This window comes from Cokeromyces recurvatus, assembly GCF_025118155.1.
Source record: "Cokeromyces recurvatus strain NRRL 2243 chromosome Unknown BX663scaffold_15, whole genome shotgun sequence".
NCBI lineage: Eukaryota > Fungi > Mucoromycota > Mucoromycetes > Mucorales > Mucoraceae > Cokeromyces > Cokeromyces recurvatus.
In genome coordinates, this window is record NW_026251401.1 from 559,809 (window position 1) to 577,500 (window position 17,692).

The 17,692-nt window shown below is 31.2% G+C and overlaps 7 protein-coding genes across 7 annotated transcripts in view; 5 read left to right on the forward strand and 2 right to left on the reverse strand.

The window, feature by feature from the left end:
• Positions 1–702: 702 nt before the first annotated feature.
• On the forward strand, positions 703–1,840 carry BX663DRAFT_512211 (peptidyl-tRNA hydrolase PTH2-domain-containing protein). Its single transcript, XM_051527984.1, has 6 exons — positions 703–827; positions 892–1,002; positions 1,060–1,113; positions 1,171–1,224; positions 1,289–1,356; positions 1,424–1,840. Exons 1-6 carry the CDS (start codon positions 726–728, stop codon positions 1,641–1,643), a joined length of 609 nt encoding a protein of 202 aa, XP_051382216.1. The 5' UTR covers positions 703–725; the 3' UTR covers positions 1,644–1,840.
• BX663DRAFT_561797 (uncharacterized protein) lies at positions 1,805–6,607 on the forward strand (the record flags this gene model as incomplete). Its single annotated transcript, XM_051531942.1, has 8 exons — positions 1,805–2,373; positions 2,539–2,641; positions 2,733–2,916; positions 3,047–3,292; positions 3,394–4,237; positions 4,303–4,396; positions 4,482–6,516; positions 6,593–6,607. Exons 1-8 carry the CDS (start codon positions 1,893–1,895, stop codon positions 6,605–6,607), a joined length of 4,002 nt encoding a protein of 1,333 aa, XP_051382217.1. The 5' UTR covers positions 1,805–1,892.
• Positions 6,608–6,866: 259 nt separating this feature from the next.
• On the reverse strand, positions 6,867–9,103 carry BX663DRAFT_561798 (uncharacterized protein). The gene is made up of 6 exons (XM_051531943.1): positions 8,858–9,103; positions 8,770–8,783; positions 8,638–8,710; positions 8,444–8,569; positions 8,189–8,362; positions 6,867–8,122 (listed from the first exon to the last, which is right to left on the reverse strand). Exons 1-6 carry the CDS (start codon positions 9,066–9,068, stop codon positions 6,966–6,968), a joined length of 1,755 nt encoding a protein of 584 aa, XP_051382218.1. The 5' UTR covers positions 9,069–9,103; the 3' UTR covers positions 6,867–6,965.
• Positions 9,104–9,269: 166 nt separating this feature from the next.
• BX663DRAFT_512222 (uncharacterized protein) lies at positions 9,270–11,952 on the reverse strand. Its single transcript, XM_051527985.1, has 10 exons — positions 11,268–11,952; positions 11,167–11,197; positions 11,014–11,093; positions 10,791–10,905; positions 10,517–10,672; positions 10,153–10,455; positions 9,971–10,078; positions 9,772–9,899; positions 9,530–9,695; positions 9,270–9,474 (listed from the first exon to the last, which is right to left on the reverse strand). Exons 1-10 carry the CDS (start codon positions 11,864–11,866, stop codon positions 9,379–9,381), a joined length of 1,782 nt encoding a protein of 593 aa, XP_051382219.1. The 5' UTR covers positions 11,867–11,952; the 3' UTR covers positions 9,270–9,378.
• A 721-nt stretch (positions 11,953–12,673) lies between these two features.
• Positions 12,674–13,673, forward strand: BX663DRAFT_531545 (armadillo-type protein; the record flags this gene model as incomplete). Its single annotated transcript, XM_051530385.1, has 4 exons — positions 12,674–12,805; positions 12,865–12,965; positions 13,041–13,113; positions 13,218–13,673. The coding sequence occupies 4 exons, from the start codon at positions 12,674–12,676 to the stop codon at positions 13,671–13,673; spliced, it is 762 nt and encodes a 253-aa protein (XP_051382220.1).
• On the forward strand, positions 13,351–16,195 carry BX663DRAFT_86521 (armadillo-type protein). The gene is made up of 6 exons (XM_051532341.1): positions 13,351–14,349; positions 14,434–14,906; positions 14,976–15,086; positions 15,142–15,216; positions 15,283–15,663; positions 15,716–16,195. Exons 1-6 carry the CDS (start codon positions 13,731–13,733, stop codon positions 15,878–15,880), a joined length of 1,824 nt encoding a protein of 607 aa, XP_051382221.1. The 5' UTR covers positions 13,351–13,730; the 3' UTR covers positions 15,881–16,195.
• A 415-nt stretch (positions 16,196–16,610) lies between these two features.
• BX663DRAFT_512233 (uncharacterized protein) overlaps positions 16,611–17,692 on the forward strand; it is a 1,168-nt gene continuing 86 nt past the window's right edge. Inside the window, exon 1 of the mRNA XM_051527986.1 lies at positions 16,611–17,692. This exon is cut by the window's right edge and continues 86 nt beyond it. Coding sequence (XP_051382222.1) covers positions 16,664–17,320 — 657 coding nt within the window. The 5' untranslated portion in view covers positions 16,611–16,663 and the 3' untranslated portion in view covers positions 17,321–17,692.

Consider the following 17,692-nt stretch of genomic DNA (forward strand, 5'->3'; position numbering starts at 1 on the left):
ATTTCATGTCCAAGAAGACTAAGATAAAGTTGATTTTATAATAACAAATTGTGCACCTATAAACTATAGTCTCTAATTTTATACTATATGCATATGATATATATTTCTGTAATATTAAATAAAACGTCTTCTTTTTCTAGAAAGGATAATTCTAAGGACAGTTGACCTATTGAATATGAATTTAATACAATGAACCTTTTTTTTTATAAAAGTAATTCAAGTCAAGTTCAAATGACTAAGTTTCAACCTAGAACTGCCCTAATCTTCTTAGTCAACATTTTTCTTTTTATATATGTATATATATAATTTGGTAGGTCTCTTATTTTTTCCTTAATTACTTTTTATCATTATCTCTAAACTGACTAGGGCAATTCAGGAACCTTCTAAACTACATACCCATTGGTTATATACATACGTTTATAGGATGACCATGTTTTTTCTTTCTTTCTTTTGATTAGTTATTATGGCTCATTCTCTTAACATTCATTCTTAATGAAGACAAACGATGAAAATAATAAACATGTATTAGTAACGCTTGTTTTGTTAGCCCCTTAGATTGGTCACCTCAGACAAATGAATAAACATAGCAAAATATCAAGACATCATTTCTGAAATAAATAAAATAAAAGTTATATGTGACGGGCTTTTGATAGACGCATGAATGATTAATTTTTTTTTTATTTTATTTCATTTTTTTTTTTTTTTTTTTTTGATTCATTCAGGAAATGTCATTTCGACAACAAAGACTAATGACATCAGTAACCATTATTACTGCTATTGCTTCTCTAGTTACAGGTTATATTATCGGAAAATACACTACTGAAAAAGTAAATACTATAATAAAAAAATAATCAAGTCAAGTACTGTCACTAATTCTTATGCTGAATTTAGGAAAAGATTGACAAAAAAATCATAACTGAAGAAGTAGAAGATAGTGAAGATGAGTTAGATGCTCTTCCTGAAGAACAAATTGATATTAAAAATTATGATAACTTTAAATTGGTAACTAAAGCAAAGAAAGATAAAAACAAAGTTAAGTTTAATAAAACTTTCTTTTAGACACTTGTCGTTCGTTCTGATCTTGGAATGACTAAAGGTAAAATTGCAGCTCAGGTAAAGTAAATATTTAGACTATTTTTGACATTTATTTAATTTTCTTATTATTATTAGTGCGGACATGCTACTTTAGCTTGTTATAAAGCAGCAAAGAAAGTAAACCCATTGGTAAAGTATATATTTAGATACATTAAAAAAAAAAAACCATTATAAATCTAACTCTATGTTTCAGTTGTTAAAAGCATGGGAGTCTTCGGGTCAAGCAAAAGTTGCTTTAAAATGCGACAGTGAAGATAAGCTGTAAATACATCTTTTTTTTTTTTCTAAATAAGATAAATGACAATTACTTACAAGTTCTATCATATAGTTTAGAATTACAAGCTATTGCTCATAGTCTTGGTTTACCTGCACAAACAATAAGAGATGCTGGACGTACTCAAATTGCCCCTGGTTCACGTACTGTATTAGGTGTTGGTCCAGGTATATTGAATTGTGTTAATTTGACAACATTATTATTTATTATCAATTATTTGATAGGCCCTGCTGAATTAATAGATAAAGTAACTGGACATTTGAAACTTCTTTAGAAGATCCCCTTTTTTAGAAAATTATTTCCATTCACCCCATAAGATAAAATGTTGATTCTGTCTCGTAATGACAGTAAAAATAAAAAAGATGTCTTAGTTTGTAACACAATAAATAATTTCTACATTCATTTTCGTGAACTCCACATATTTTTTCATTTTTTCTTTCTTCTTTTTTTTTTTGGTTTTCTTTTCCTTACTTTATATTACTCTCATTTTGTTTGTTCGTTTGCTCGTCTTCTCTTGTTTATCATGAAGGAGGCTTATGTGACTTTAGTTGCAACTGACTCTTATGCTGCAGGAGCACTTGTCTTGTTTCATAAATTAAGTGAGCTCGGCTCTAAGAAAGATCAAGTCTGCTTAATTACACCTAATATATCACTTTGTGTACAAGACACATTAAAAAAGGTTTGTACACAAGTCATCATGGTAGACTTATTGCGTTCAACGGATAAGAAAAATCTTGAATTACTCGGTCGTCCTGAACTGGATATCACTTTTACTAAAATACATCTTTGGCGTTTAACACAATATTCAAAACTTGTTTTCTTGGATGCTGACTGTTTTCCATTAAAGTCAGATGTGGATAAACTCTTTGACCATCCTTCATTTTCTGCTGCCCCTGATGCAGGTTGGCCTGATTGCTTTAATTCTGGTGTCTTTGTTACTGTGCCTTCCGAAAAGATATATCAAGACTTAATTCAACTTGCATCCGAAAATGGTTCTTTTGATGGTAAGTTGCCTTTTTTTTTTATCTATATAAACATATGTGTATATAAACCCCTCCCCTTCCCTCCTCCCCCCCAAAGATGATCTAATATTATCTAAAATAAGAGAAACTCTAATCAATCATATGGTGCTTTTTTCCTTTTTTCTATTTTTCATTAATGTCATTTAGGCGGAGATCAGGGACTTTTAAACACTTACTTCAGCACTTGGTGTAATTTACCTTCTCACCGTTTACCATTCACTTTTAATACTACACCTACTGCACAATATGGGTAAGTTTTTTTTTTAAAAAAAAAGGAATTATGGAAAGATTAAAGTCATTAAAGGGAAAAAAATAACGTCTAATTTCTTTCTATTTATTAGTTATGCACCTGCTCATAATCAATTTGGCCGAAATATTTCTATTTTCCATTTCATTGGAGAAAATAAACCATGGAAATATCAACGATTCGCCGACGGTAAAGTATTACCTTTAGGTAATACATGGGAAGGTATTAAAGAGATGGTTCAAGAATGGTGGAATACTTGGGATAAATTTTATGGACGCGTAAAGTATTATCATATTGAAATCATATATTTTCGTTGTACCTTTTGATAATCAAGGGTTTTTTTTGTGTGTGTGTCTGTGTGTGTGTCTGTGTGTGTATTAAACTTTATTTTAATTCCGATCTTAACAGATTTCACCTTATCATTTATTATCTGGTAAATTCATTGAAGAGTTTGATGATGGATTTCAAACATGTCCTATTGTACCTTTTGATGAAAACGTGAAAAATGCTTGGGAAAATCAAAATATTAAAGTATATGATGAACGTAGACAAACTAAACCTATGCCTCCTATTTCTCATATTACCATTGGTCAACCTGACTGGTTAAAGGAAGAATTACTAAGAAGTGAACAGCAAAAGAAGCAAGAAGAGGAGGTAATTAATAGGCGTTTTTTTTAAAATGATGATTATTTCTATCATTTCTTCTTTTTTTTTGTTTTGTTTTCTCATTCTATATACATGTATATATTTTATAGCGAAAACGTGAAGAAGAACGTCAAAAGAGAGAACAAGCAGAGAAAGAAGAACGTCAAAGGAGAGAACAAGCAGAGAAAGAACAACGTCAACGTCAAGAAAGGGAAGAACATGATCGCTTACAAAAAGAACAACACACTCAAGAAGATGTTCCCAACAAAAATAACCATTATAGTATGATTGAATGGGATCCCGCTCATCAAGAACCACCCAAGACGGGAAAGTTAAGTGCTAATATTCCCGATTTGTCCAATTATACAAACGTGTGGGACCAACCTCTTGACGTCCAACAGAGTCATACATGGGTTGCACCTGTACATCATCCTGAGCCTGAAATCTTATCTAAGCCCGAATATTCTAATTATCATCCCGACGATTATGCTCCAGATGCTCATTATTCACCTATTCATACCAATTATCCTTCTCATCAACAAGAATATCCTCAAGAACAACACCACCACTACCAAGAAGAGCATCATGAAGAAGAACATTACCAAGAACAATATTATCAGGAACAACATCATCAAGAAGAGCATCATCAAGAAGAGCATCATCAAGAAGAACATCAATCGGAATTTCATCAAGAAGAGAATCATCAAAAAGAACATTACCAAGAGGAACATCGTCAAGAAGAGCAACATCATGAAGAACCCATTTATTACTCTTCTTTCCCTTGGGAGTCAAATCCAGATCATTTTCCTCCTCCTTCTCGTATATGGTTAGATGAACAACCGCATCATGAACCTGAACATCATCATGAACCTGAACAACATCATGAACCTGAACATCATCATCATGAGCCTGAACATCATCATCATGAGCCTGAACATCATCATTATGAATCCAGTAAGTTACTCGAATATTTTTTTTTTGAAAGACAGGACCAATTAAGTTATCTTTATCTTATATAGAATCGAATGAAGAGCAATATATAGTCGAGTCTAATTCAATTCCTCAAGAAGAAAATAATCAAACGGAATCTGTTCGACAACCTGAAATGGAAAAGTAAGTATAACTTTCAAAATGATTATGTATGTATGTATGTATGTATGTTTATTTAATATATATTTTTTATTTTCTATTGTCTTAGTCAAATACGTGAGTTACAAATATCTCATCAAGAGGAGCAATATCCTCTTGTAACCGAATCCAAACACATATTAGAAGAGGATCCAAATCTATTTGCTATTGATAAATTGATGAGCCCCTCTGCACAAACCAAGATTGAAGAATTTATTGCTTCCTTGATAGAAGAAGAACAGGATGATAATGATATCAGTGATCGTGATCTAATTCCGATCAATTTTAAGCCTACAAGCCGACTTCACACCGGTATGTATACACCTTCACCAGGTAGTAGTCGCCAAGGAAGTCGTTCGAACAGTCGAAGAACAAGTGTGTCCTCTAGTAGACGTAATTCAGTCTACTATAGTAGCAATAAATCTACTCAACCAGCAGAGGCCCTCTCACCTGAGACGCCCATCAACAGAACCTATCCTATTTTGCCTGAGAATGAACAACCAATACAGCAATCGAATATGTTTGCCTCTGCTGATTCCTCATCCTCTATGTATAATCGAAAGACACCTTATACATCTGCCGCTGTCACACCTGTTGCTCGCGTATCACCCGAAGAGCGTGACGATTACAGCCAATACGATTACTTTGGCTCCGATTTGACGACTACGTCAAATCCCGATTTTTTATATAACCATCAGTATTCCTTAGCAGATTCCCTGGCGGCTTTAGAATCAAGTTTAACCAAGGAGGAATGGGATCCAGAGAGGGCATTGACAGAACTGAAGGAACATAGTGAAGGGATGGTCTTACGTCAATCTCTCAAGGATGCACTTGCAACATCATCTCATCCATTAGAGGATAAAAAGGGCGTGCAAAAAGATGACGACGACATGGATGCTATTGACCTCTTGCCTCCTCCTGCTGCTGCTGCTGCTACTGCTCAACAAGCCAAGAAAGAGGGTCAAAAATCATCATCATCATGGGATGAGGAAGAAGTCTGTGAATCTCCAAACGCTCCTATCTCAGACGAATCCTCTCCTCGTACCCCTTTAATACGTAGCATGTCGAATTCGGATTTGTCCAAGGAGATTGCTATAGAAAAGGAAAGATATCGTCAGCAAAGAGCTTCATTGATGTTGGCTCAACCTCAAGCCGCTGTGGCCTCCATGTTGGAAGCAGAACTTGATTTATCTCGTGGTACTTTATTTAAACGACGTTATTATGATGACATTATTGTGGACCCCGATTTGGCTGTTGATGAGAAAGATAGTCTACTAGTGGAACCTACTTCTACTATTAACGCTTCGTTGGTAAAGAAGCCAACTGAGTTAACGGCATCTAAGGTGGCTATGAGTGGCGATGATGAGGATAAAGAGGAGGAAGAGGATATCTTGTTTGTGCCACCTATTGATCAAAATATTGCCTTTTATGATGACTGTGTGATTAGAGAATCACAAAGACGTCTTAGGGCTCTGGTCATTGGCGAAAATGATGATTCTGAATTATCATCATTAGATATAACGATGCCTCTACCTATTGCTACAGGTACTCATCATACACAATTGAATGTGTCAAAGCAACCCCTTCATATGTACCAACGTGATGAAACAAAAAATGATCCTCAACCCTTTGGATTGTCATGGAATAGTAGAGCCTACGAATCAAACTTTGGATTTGACGAAAAACATAAACTTCATATCTATCGACCTGAGCTCGTGTTGAGTCAAGATGCAGCAGCTGAAATTCAATCGTTCAATCCCGAGATTGAGCTTGTGAAAACAGAGGACCCTATTACAAAAAGAAAAAATCGATTAGCAGCAGCGAAAAAAATGAAAGAAGAACAGCAAGAAGAAGAGGATCCAACTGTAGTTTGCTGTAAAGAAAAGGCTCCTGAACAGTCAGCGATGACAGAGAAAAAAGAAGAAAAGGATCCGAATGTAGTTTATTGTAAAGAAAAGGCTCCTGAACAGTCAGCTGTGAAAGAAGAACAGCAAGAAGAAAAGGATCCAAATGTAGTTTGCTGTAAAGAAAAGGCTCCTGAACAGTCAGCGATGACAGAGAAAAAAGAAGAAGAAGAACCTCAAAAGAAGATTAAAAATACTTCAGTCCGTTCGACTGATAAAAGAAAAAAAAGAAAAGAAATTCAAAAAAGCAGAAGAATCGTAGAAGATAATGAAAAAGGATTTATTAGCATAGAGTGCATCATACTAAAAAAAAAAAAAAAAAAAAAAAAAAAAAAAAAAAAAAAAATTATCAAATACTACTGTATCTACATCATTTTATTAAATTCCCTTCCATGCATAAAATAAATAGATCATATATAATTATACAACATTGTAACTATATCTACTTTATATGTCAGAATCAATTACACGACATATTGTCTTTATTATGTACATATATACATATATTCATATGTATGTATATATGTATTAATAATTATACAACTATTATTATCATTAAAAAAGAAAGTGCGTTTATTATAGTACATGAATTACATTATCAACCAGTATTTTACGTATGAAATGAAATGGATTGAAAAAAAAGCTATTGTTTATTGTAGAGTAGTTAACCGAGCAGAGACTGCTTTCCAGAGTCGATCAACTACCAATGCATGACGTCTTCTAATACTTAATTCATCCTCTTCTTCGTCTTCGTACTCTTCTTCGTCTTCGTACTCTTCTTCGTCTTCGTACTCTTCTTCGTCTTCATCCTCTTCTTCGTCTTCATCCTCTTCTTCATCTTTGTTATCAGCACCTTTAATTTTTAAATCTTTGATTAAATCCACCAAATTTGCATAAGGAGACTTGATATTTTCATCTTCTAACTCATGAGGTGAATGATGTGGTTCATTCAAGATGGTATGATAATTATTGTTAGAAGGAGAGCTAGCAGTATTAATAATAATAGGAGATACATCTTCTTTAACCTTGTCTTTCTTTTCAGGTTCAGCTTTATCAGATACGGTCTTCTTGGTATCATCTAATTTTACATGATCCTTTTGCTTTTTATATGTTGGTGTTACTTTAGCAGAAGAAAAGACGTTTATCATATGTATTAACTCCTTTTTGTTTTCAAAGCTAGCAGAATTAGTAGAGGCGTCCATGACAGGTGTAAGAGCAACATGAGTTTCTTGTTGACTTGCTTCAAATACAGTAGCTTTTTCTGGTTTAGTCTTAGTCTTTGTGGTATTTACATCAATAGACATAGAAGGTGATAGCATAGAGTTATTATTATAAAGAGGTGAGTGAATATATCCTGGAGACCAGAATTGAGGTTGAATAGTTATGCTATTCTTATCATCTTCATCATAAGAAGGTGTATGAACGACAGAAGATTCACTTGCAGACGTAGTCTGTTGAATAGAAGGAGATAAAAATATGTTCTGTGTGTCAGTGAGTGTATTGTAGGTTGAAGGACTATCATGATTAAGTAACTGAGAGGTCAAATCATTTATAACTCGTTCATCTTCCTCTACTACTAACTTTGGATATAAGTCATAATTATTAGTAGTTGATAATTGTGGCTGTTGAAATAAATCAACATTATTGTTTAAAATATCAGGATAAATATTTTCTTCAGTATTGATGTTAGCAGACAATTGTTCAAGCCAATTATGTAAGGCAGGAATAGAATCTGGTTCACAGGGTAAATTCCAATTATTTTGTTGTTCCAATATGGGAGCGATTGAATTTAATTTTTCCATCATATCTATTATTATTATTTACTCAATAAAAATGTCTTGGTTAATTCCGCCAAGATTTTTTTTTTTTTTACCTGTATCATAAGTCGGAGAGGCTTGATTATACAAGACATCGTCAATAAAATCTTGAACTGGATCTTGTTGTAAGTAACCAGAATTAAAATATTCTTCATCTGTTTCTGGATATAATTTATGGCTTTCATTGTCTTCAAGTGAGAAACTAGGGCTACTACGCAAAGATAATAGATCTGATAACAGCAAAGAGTAAAAAAAAAAATGTTATTGAATAAATATCATACGTATAAATTTATATTTTATATTTGTATTACCTTTATTAGAAGAAAGATGAGTATACTTTGTTGAAGAAGAAGAATTTGTTGATGCAATTGTATTTGCTGTCTTTCTTCTTCTTCTTCTGACTGGCTTGTAGCCAGGCTGATTACTTAACAAAGAAGCTATATGTATATAAATATGTATTAGTTATTATTATTGTTTGTTTTATAGGTATTTTTTTTTTTTTTACCTTGATGCTCTGCTGTATGAATTCTTTCATGTTTTTTCAAATCTTGAGGTCGTTTAAATGCTTTACTACAAATCTACATAAAGTGTTAAAAAACGATTTTTTTTTCTACAAAAAAAAAAAAAAAAGACTTACTGAACATTGATGAGCTATAAGATGAGTACATTAGCAATGTTAATATAAATGAAAAGCATTAGGTGTACATATATATATATATATTTACGTTTTAAAGGTACATGCACTCTTACATGACTTGCGAGATGATCTCGTTTAGCTGCAACAGTACCACAATTGTTCCATTGACATTGTAAACATAAATTGTTAGTTGCTTTTCGTCCTATATGCTTCTCTGATAAATGGGTAAATAGGTCTTCGGCACTTGTGCAACTTTCTTCACAATTTGACCATTGACAAGGAAAAACTGTTTGTATCATTTGTTAAAAATCAATGCTTACAAAAAAAAAAAAAATAAAATAAAATAAAAAGGGAAATTTATAGATAAATAAAAATACCAAAGAAAAGCTTATTTAATGCTTTATCTTTTTCTTAATTTAAAGTCAGCAATACAAGAAAAAAAAAAGCTGTAAATGTTGAATCTTTACTATTGTTTCAAAAAAGAAAATAAACAAAAGCAATTACAGTAATAAAAACCGTGTTTTTATTTAATTTCTTGTGTGTTTTACAAGAAAAACTCTATAATAAAGACAAGAGAAGAAAGGGTATACAACATAATAAATAAATAGATTATTGAGTCTTTTTGGTATTCACAGTTACTACATTTTCCATAAATTCAATAAAACGTTCACCATAAGCTTCAGGATGAATGGCTGATATAGTTTTCTAATCATAATAAAAATAAACAAAGGTTGGCTGAATAAGTTCAATTGTTATTTACCTTATTTTGTGTAAAGCTTTTCAAAAAATGCTCTGTTTTCTTTACAAAATTATAAGGAGTTAATATATCAATGATTCCTAAGAAATAAAGCATATTCGTTGTTTGATTATTTTCATCCGTTGATCTAAATCCACCTTCTTCTGAATAAAAAATACAAAATTTTCGCCTAAATTTAAATTAAGGAAACAAAAATTCAATTCAATTTTTTTTTTTCAACTACTGCTGCTATTATTATTATTTACTCATCAAATGGTGTCTCTGGTAATTGAGAAGAATCAAGCTGTACAGGATTCACATTCTTAATAGCTTTTCTAACTATATCCGCTTTACTTTCTCTTCTGTACTTTGCTGACATTGTTCTTGTTTGTGGCTATATAAAGTAATAATAATAGGAGTAAGGATTATATTAAATTTTCTTTTTCCTCTTCTAATACTTTTTACCGATACAAATTGAAGATGCGTATCCCTTATTCCTTCTGTATTTCCTTTAACCATATCATGAATCCCAATCAATAAACTATAATCCATAATATTCAGTTTAGATAACAACTATAATATAATTTCAGTATGTATATATATATGTAATTTATATGATTTATATTATATAGTTATCTATTTTCTACCTTCACGTCTCTATTTAATTGTGATATCAACATATTTCGTTTAATTGTTCCAAATTCCAGTTTTTTCCCCCTTTCTACCCAATTTAAATCTTTTAAAACTGCATGTGGATTTTTAGCGATCTCTTCAGCAGATGTCAATCGACCAAAGGTGGATCCTTTTAGATCATAAGTTTCATGAACATCTTTGTTGCTTGGAAATACGTTGCCCATAACAACAAAATGAATTTTTCTACCATGAGGTAACTTAATACGATGTAGTCCATAATATCGACATAATAATGTGTTTGGATTATTACATACATGCTATGTATATACATATATATATCTGTTAATCCACAATGTTATATAGAATAGATCAATGTACCTCATAATAGTGCTTAAGTATCTTTCTCATAAATTTATGTTCAGTATGATGTATTGTCTTGATGATAAATCGATAATCTCTTGAATAATAGAAAAAACTTCCACTTTTACCAGGTGAACCTAATTCTGATAAAATATATTTGTTTGTCAATGACATCTTATATATATGTATATATATATATGTGTGTGTGTGTGTGTGTGTATATAGAAATATTAGAGCCATCATATAACTGAGATATAAATATAAATATAGATGTAGATATATATATATTTACCATGTAATCAGCTGCATCAATATGAAATTGTTCTCTCAAATAGCGAAACACCCAAGGAGCATAATCTTTGAATTTAAAGTCATACTTGACACCTGGAGTCAATTCATTACCAGTACTAAAAGTTAATAATATACATGTAAGTGACTTTCTTTTTCCCTCTCTTTCTTTTCTTTTCTTTTCTTTTCTTTTTTTTTTTTCTCTTCTTAATAAATATCAATATTACATATCAAATACTAATTTATGTGCTGCAGTAAAATCATCATCAATTAAAGTCTTTTGCATTTTTGCAGATACTCGACCTACCTATTATTATACCAACCATTAATTCATAATCATGTTAATGTATATCTATGTTTTCTTTTTCTTTTTTACTTACAGCAATTCGAATGCCTGTTAACATATCGTACCTATAATAGATAACCCGAAAAATTGGATTAATTTAAATAGTTCATTTCATTTACATCTATAATAACATACATAAGTTGATAATTACGATGTCCTTCCGCTACTCGAGTACCAATCAGTACACGACCGTCGTCGTCATCGTCATCATCATCGTAACGATATTGTTGTAGTCTTCTGGATGTTCTTCGAGCTTGTCTTCTTGCTTTGATTTCAGATTCCAATGCAGCTTGTTCTTCTGGATCTAAATGCCCTAAATCGGGGGTAGTTGTACGACGAAAATGAGATAATGAAGAAGTAGTAGGAGGAGGAGGAGGAAAAAATGAGTAGGATTGTTTCTGATGTTGATCATGGTATTCGGAGTTAAAAATATGAGATGATGAGGATAATGGTCTCTTTTTTTTTTTTTGATTATTCAAGATAGTTGAAGAAGACGAAAGAGGCAAAGGATTTGACTGCGTAGTTTTTAATGGATAAAAGAATCCTTCTTCACTCTCTTTTATTGTTGACTTGTGGTGATAATGATTGTCTGCTGTAACAATAGTATGATTATTTATTAAAGAAGGTGATCTTTTTGTATCTAAAACTTCTTGTTCTTTATCATGACTAACTATTTTTTTATTAGTTGTTATTACCGTTAACGGTCGATATTGCTGAATTGTTGAAGGTGACATTTATTTATTTTGAAATGAAGGAAAGAATGGAATGGAATTAGAAAGAAGAGGTAAAAATTTCCTATAGAAAAAAGAAAAAAAAATATAGGAGACAAAAAAAAAAAAAAAAAAAAAAAAAAAAGATTTAAGCTTATTTTTTTTATTTTTTTGGATTTTAAGAAGCCTTCCTAATTATTGTATGTACGCTTTTTATTATTATTATTTTGTCCAATCAAATACAAGTATTTTAAACATTGGATTTGTCTAGTTCAATTCATAATACATCATCACCTTTGCAAAGACTATAGTGAATTATACTTATTTCGAAGGAATATTCGAATGGAGTTTATACCGATAAGTTTGATATTACAAAACAAATTCCCTTTATTTCCTCTTTTTAATCAAGTCTTTTGTTCAATAATAAAACCAGGAATTATCCATTTGAGTTATTATCGGCCTTACAACAAAAGACTTTTAACTATCAGTTCATTTTTTTTTGTTAAACTCAATACTATCATTGTTGATGAGGATAGACTTTTACATGCCTTCCATCTCTTTTCAAACGCTACTGCTTACTAATAGTAATAAACTACTCGATTAAATCTTCTTTTTGGTTATTTATTCAACTAGAAAATGCACTTTGCATAAGCTAACTTGCCCATCAACCATTAATATACAAAAACTCAATGTATTTTTACTCTTCTTTAGTGACTTTGATAATTTTCACTTTAATTGAAAATTTTATTGTTAAATTTATTTGGAACACATTATATAAATCTTTTTTTTTTCTTTTTGTTTCTTTTGCAGTCCTAAAAAAATAAAATAAAAATGAATGAAGCCAAGATACAACTTCTTGGTGTACTTCGAGAAGCTACTTCTCAAGATTATCAACGCATAAGACAAGCTGAAAATATGTTGAAACAATGGGAAAATGAGCCAAGTTTCTTTGCCACTTTACAGGTAAATAAATACACGAATATGCCCCCCAATATCTTTATCATTGACAATGGATAATTTAGGATATATTCTACGATCGTTCTATTGAACATGATATCCGTTTCTTAAGCGGTATCTATCTTAAAAATGGTATTGATCGATTTTGGAGAAGAACAGCTAAAAAGTAAAGTAAAAAAGAAAAAAAAAATCAAATGAAATCAAATAAAATAATACTCATGCATACATTTTATTTACTTAGTCCTATTCAACCTGAAGAAAAGAAAGCAATTCGTCAACGTTTACTTCAATTCATTGACGAACCAAGTAAAAAGGTAAATATTGATGTATATCTATTAAATAACAAAATTGAATGAAAAAAAAAAAAAAAAAAAAAAAAAAAAAAAAAAAAAAAAAAAAAACTCACAAAAGAGATTAGCTTACAGCGCAAAATGCAGTTATTGTCGCACGTATTGCTCGTCTTGATTATCCTCGAGAATGGCCCGAGTTATTATCAACGATGATTCAAGCATTAAATAATACAAATCATACAAATGAAGAGCATGCACGCCTTATACATCATCGTGCTTTAGAAATGTTATTTGAAGTATTATCCGAATTAAGTACAAGATTATTATCTGCAGGACGTAAACAATTTTCAGATATTGCACCTCATGTCTTTCAAACAGTTGCTCAGATTTACTTGGTTTATGTTGATCGTACATTAGCTCAATTAACTAATCCTGTTAATGAAACGTCTTTGTTAGCTGAATTGAATATCGTTTCTATTTGTGTAAAATGCTTAAAGATCTTGACTGTTAGTGGAATTAAAGATGTTCATAAATATGACGAAACAAGAGTAAAGTATAAATTACATTATATACATGTAAGCTAACTTTCTTTTTCTCTCTAGACATTTATTGAAATTAGTCGTAAACATTTAGAACAATACATGGAATGTCGAAATATATTAATTCAATTATTAAATGGTAATCAAAGTAAAATTAAACAAGAGTTGGAAACTACTATTGAAGATTATGGCGCATTATATTTGGGTTTACAAAAGACACATCCCATTTCCGCCACATTATGTCCAGCTTGGTTAGATATTATTCGTTATTACTGGCAACATATCACGATGGAGGGGCCACGGATTATAACAGGTCAATCCACCTTATTCGAAGCCTTTTTATTACAAGGATTATTACTTGTGAAGGAAACAATTAAATATGCGTCAAGTAAACAAAAGATAGATGATGATATCTTGTTGTCAGTGACAGAGGAAGAAAAGGAATTAACAATTGAATCCCATCGTTTAATCCATCAGCACTTTTTAACACCCGAGTTTGTGAGTAGATGTGCAGAAACACTTGTAAGTCAATACATGTTATTGACACCGCGCGATTTTCAAAAATGGGAAGAAGATCCTGAAGGATGGGCTAATGATTTGGATTCTGAGAATTGGGAGTTTGAATTAAGACCCTGTGCAGAAATGACATTTATGAGTTTATTAAATAATTATAAAGATCAATTGATTCCCATTTTATTGAATTTAGTTGAACGAGTTGCAAGTAAAGCAGTAACACTATATATAATATATTATTAGTATTATTATGATGATGATGATGATTAACGTTAGCATCTACATGTTATAGCGGTGACAGATCAACCATCATTATTATTTAAAGATGCAGTTTATGGAGCCATTGGATTAGGAGTTCACTCCTTATATGGAAGGCTTGATTTTGAACCCTTTGTGATGAATCGCTTAGTTGTGGAATTAAGAGAAAATAAAGAGAATCCTAATTTCAGAATATTGCGACGTCGTATTGGTTGGATGTTGGGTAAATGGGTCAATGAAGGGATAAGTGCTGATTGTCGAAAAGTGATTTATGAAATATTATTGGAATTGATGGCAGAGAATGAAGATTTAGTAGTTCGATTGACAGCTGCTAATGGATTGAAACAAGCAGTTGATGATTGGGATTTCGACATTAGTATTGTTTTACCCTATTTGGGTACTGCCATGTCACTTTTGATGAATTTATTAAATCAAGTAGAAGAGTCAGATACGATAATGAAATTAATTTCTTATCTCAATGCTATTATGGATAGAACAGGATCTGATGTAAAGAGATTAAAAAGGATGCATATCTTTAATCCGATATATTAATTTATATTCTTATTTAAACCTTAGATGATACCTTATGCAGGACAAATTATTCAATTACTAACACCCTTATGGAGTCCAACTATAGAGCCTTTACTTCAATCGTCACTTGTTGTTACATTTACCAAGATAACTAGTGTAATTATATGAGATATACATGCATATCTATTTCTTAACTTGTCTCATTTTATAGATTCTTAATGAACAATCGACTCAATTACATACTATTCTTATACCAATTATAAGATATTGCACAGATCGTAATAATGTAAAGAAATATGCATCTACTATTAAATCAATGTATATTAAACTATATTAAATATATACATATTAGGAAGCACATATCTACTTGTTAGAAGATTCTTTGGACCTTTGGTGGACCATGTTACAAACAAGCCCACATAGTAGTTCTGAAATAATGTCACTTTTATTTACAGCATTAGAATTATTAGACTATGATACAGAGAATTTAAGAAAGATATTAAAGATTATTGAAAGTTATCTTCTTTTAGATCCTCAAACGACCTTACAACATAGTCTTATTTTATTTACCAAATTAGCTTCCAAGATTGAAAATGCAAGAGAACATGTAGTATCTTATATTGTACATACAACTGACTTGGCATTACAAAGTGGACCTTTACAAATCTATGGAGAATCACTAGTACAATCAGGATTATTAACTCGTATATTAACTGTTTTAGTAGAAGAAAAGGTAAAGAAGTAAATATAACCTATGTACGTATACTGATCTGATATCATTATAGATGTATGGTTATACAGTCATGAATTATATGAATATATTCTCTCGACTATCCATTTATGACGCCAGTTTTGTTATTCAAGTAATTCAGTTAGTAGGTCAACAACGAGGAGAAGATGAAAACTTTTTAGGCCATGTATTCGATACATGGTTAGATAAAGTAAGATAGGTTTTAAACACATGAATGATGAGAATGGCTTGGTTAATAAGATTCAAAAGTTTGATAATCTTAGTCAAACAAGAGCAAGAAAATTAGCATGTTTAGGTTATACAAATTTAATATTAACTGGAAATCCTGTTATATTGAACAGATTAAACACTATGATGGCAATTTGGAGTGATATTGGATTAGAATTAAAAGAATCAGACGAAACAGAGTAAGCCTATTATTTTATTTTCGAGTTAAATCTAAAGGCTTACTTAAATCTCCCGTCCCTTTTTCTTTCTAGTGTTCTTTACAGTGAAGTAGATATGGAAGGAGATATTTATGAAATTGATGAAAGTGCTGAAAAGTCAAGAAAGAATGAGGTAAATAAAGGAGATGCAAAGAAGAAAAAAAAAAAAAAAAAAGGGAGATTTATATTAAGTTTTATTTTATAGATATATTATCATGATTCAGTCTTTACAACTGATTTAATTCAACTTATTCGTCAAACATTAAATGAACCATCTATTCACATGCTTATGAATCAAGTTGATTCCACTATTTTAGATCAAATTAATCAATTATTGTTATCCTAGTCTACTTGTGACCGACTTTATAATATCAGTAGCATATGATTATAGATTCAGTGAAACGTAGTGATTTGCTGCTAATGTAGAATTTTTATGTAAACAAATAAATATAAGAGCAGTAGATATACATATAAATATGTATATTTTTATATTCTTCTTTTCAATTTCTTTTCTTTTCCCTATCTCTTCATACATACATCCATTTATTTCCTTCTTTATGATATCGTCTCTATTTCATCCAGTAGTCATTACAACAAGTGCAATATCATGTCTTGTATTTGGATCATGGTTTACATTTTGGTACAAGACAAACTTGGCTCGTACAGAACGAGAGAGAGCTTATGTTTGCACTTTATTAAGTAGCTTTGTAACCAGTCTTTGTTCATTACCTTATGTCTATTATTTCTTAAAGAACGAGGGTCATTTCCCAGACTTTATGTCCAATTTTCAAACAAATCAATTGCCAGTCATCATCACGACTTTCTTTATGACCTTTTTATTTATGGATCTTACAATAGGTTCTATATTCTATCCAAAGAAGATTGAACTCCTTACAGGATGGATTCATCATCTTACTTACTTGGCTACCCTTACCTGGGCTATTCATCAACGTTATTGTGCGATCTTTATCATGATGTGTTCATTAGAGATACCTACCTTTCTATTAGCATTAGCATCTGTACGCTCTCGGTTTCGTCATGATTATTTATTTGCTGTAGCATTCGTATTCACTCGTATCTTATTTCATGCATTTACCATTCGTTGTGCTTGGAAATCTGCAGTCTTGAATCCTGTCTCTTATCGATCCATTCTTATTGCCTTATCCTCTTTCTTTCCTGTTCATTGTTATTGGTTTTATGGTACGTATGAATGAATGAATGTATACATATTCGTGTATATTAAAATTAAATTAAAATTAAAATTAAATTACATAAAATAAAGGGTTTATTAAGCAACAAATCCGCTTAGCCAAGAACAAGAAAAAGTTAGGAGAAGAAAGGGTGATCGTTTCTGATAAGCCTACAACTAAATCATCTCATATATTAACAATGAATATACCTAATAAAGATATCAAGTTGTTAACAGCATCAAGCATTGTTAGAAATACAACAATGTTAATACAGCGATCACTCTCTTCCAGTCATCATACAACAGCATCCTCCTCTACCACTGCTGCTTCTACTAAATATATCACTACTACTACCGCTCCCTCATTTCTTCCATCATCACCACCTGTGTCAGTACA

Coding starts and splice junctions, on each gene's coding strand:
- BX663DRAFT_512211 (XM_051527984.1), top strand. CDS start 726: ATGTCATTTCGACAACAAAGACTAATGACATCAGTAACCATTATTACT. Junction 1,003..1,059: donor ATTATGATAACTTTAAATTG/GTAACTAAAGCA, acceptor ACTTTCTTTTAG/ACACTTGTCGTTCGTTCTGA. Junction 1,114..1,170: donor AAGGTAAAATTGCAGCTCAG/GTAAAGTAAATA, acceptor TATTATTATTAG/TGCGGACATGCTACTTTAGC.
- BX663DRAFT_561798 (XM_051531943.1), bottom strand. CDS start 9,068: ATGATACAAACAGTTTTTCCTTGTCAATGGTCAAATTGTGAAGAAAGT. Junction 8,570..8,637: donor TCATACAGCAGAGCATCAAG/GTAAAAAAAAAA, acceptor ATATACATATAG/CTTCTTTGTTAAGTAATCAG. Junction 8,123..8,188: donor CTCTCCGACTTATGATACAG/GTAAAAAAAAAA, acceptor TAATAATAATAG/ATATGATGGAAAAATTAAAT.
- BX663DRAFT_512222 (XM_051527985.1), bottom strand. CDS start 11,866: ATGTCACCTTCAACAATTCAGCAATATCGACCGTTAACGGTAATAACA. Junction 10,906..11,013: donor CATAAATTAGTATTTGATAT/GTAATATTGATA, acceptor ATTAACTTTTAG/TACTGGTAATGAATTGACTC. Junction 9,475..9,529: donor AAAGCTTTACACAAAATAAG/GTAAATAACAAT, acceptor TATTATGATTAG/AAAACTATATCAGCCATTCA.
- BX663DRAFT_86521 (XM_051532341.1), top strand. CDS start 13,731: ATGGAATGTCGAAATATATTAATTCAATTATTAAATGGTAATCAAAGT. Junction 15,087..15,141: donor CATTTACCAAGATAACTAGT/GTAATTATATGA, acceptor CTCATTTTATAG/ATTCTTAATGAACAATCGAC. Junction 15,664..15,715: donor CTGTTTTAGTAGAAGAAAAG/GTAAAGAAGTAA, acceptor ATATCATTATAG/ATGTATGGTTATACAGTCAT.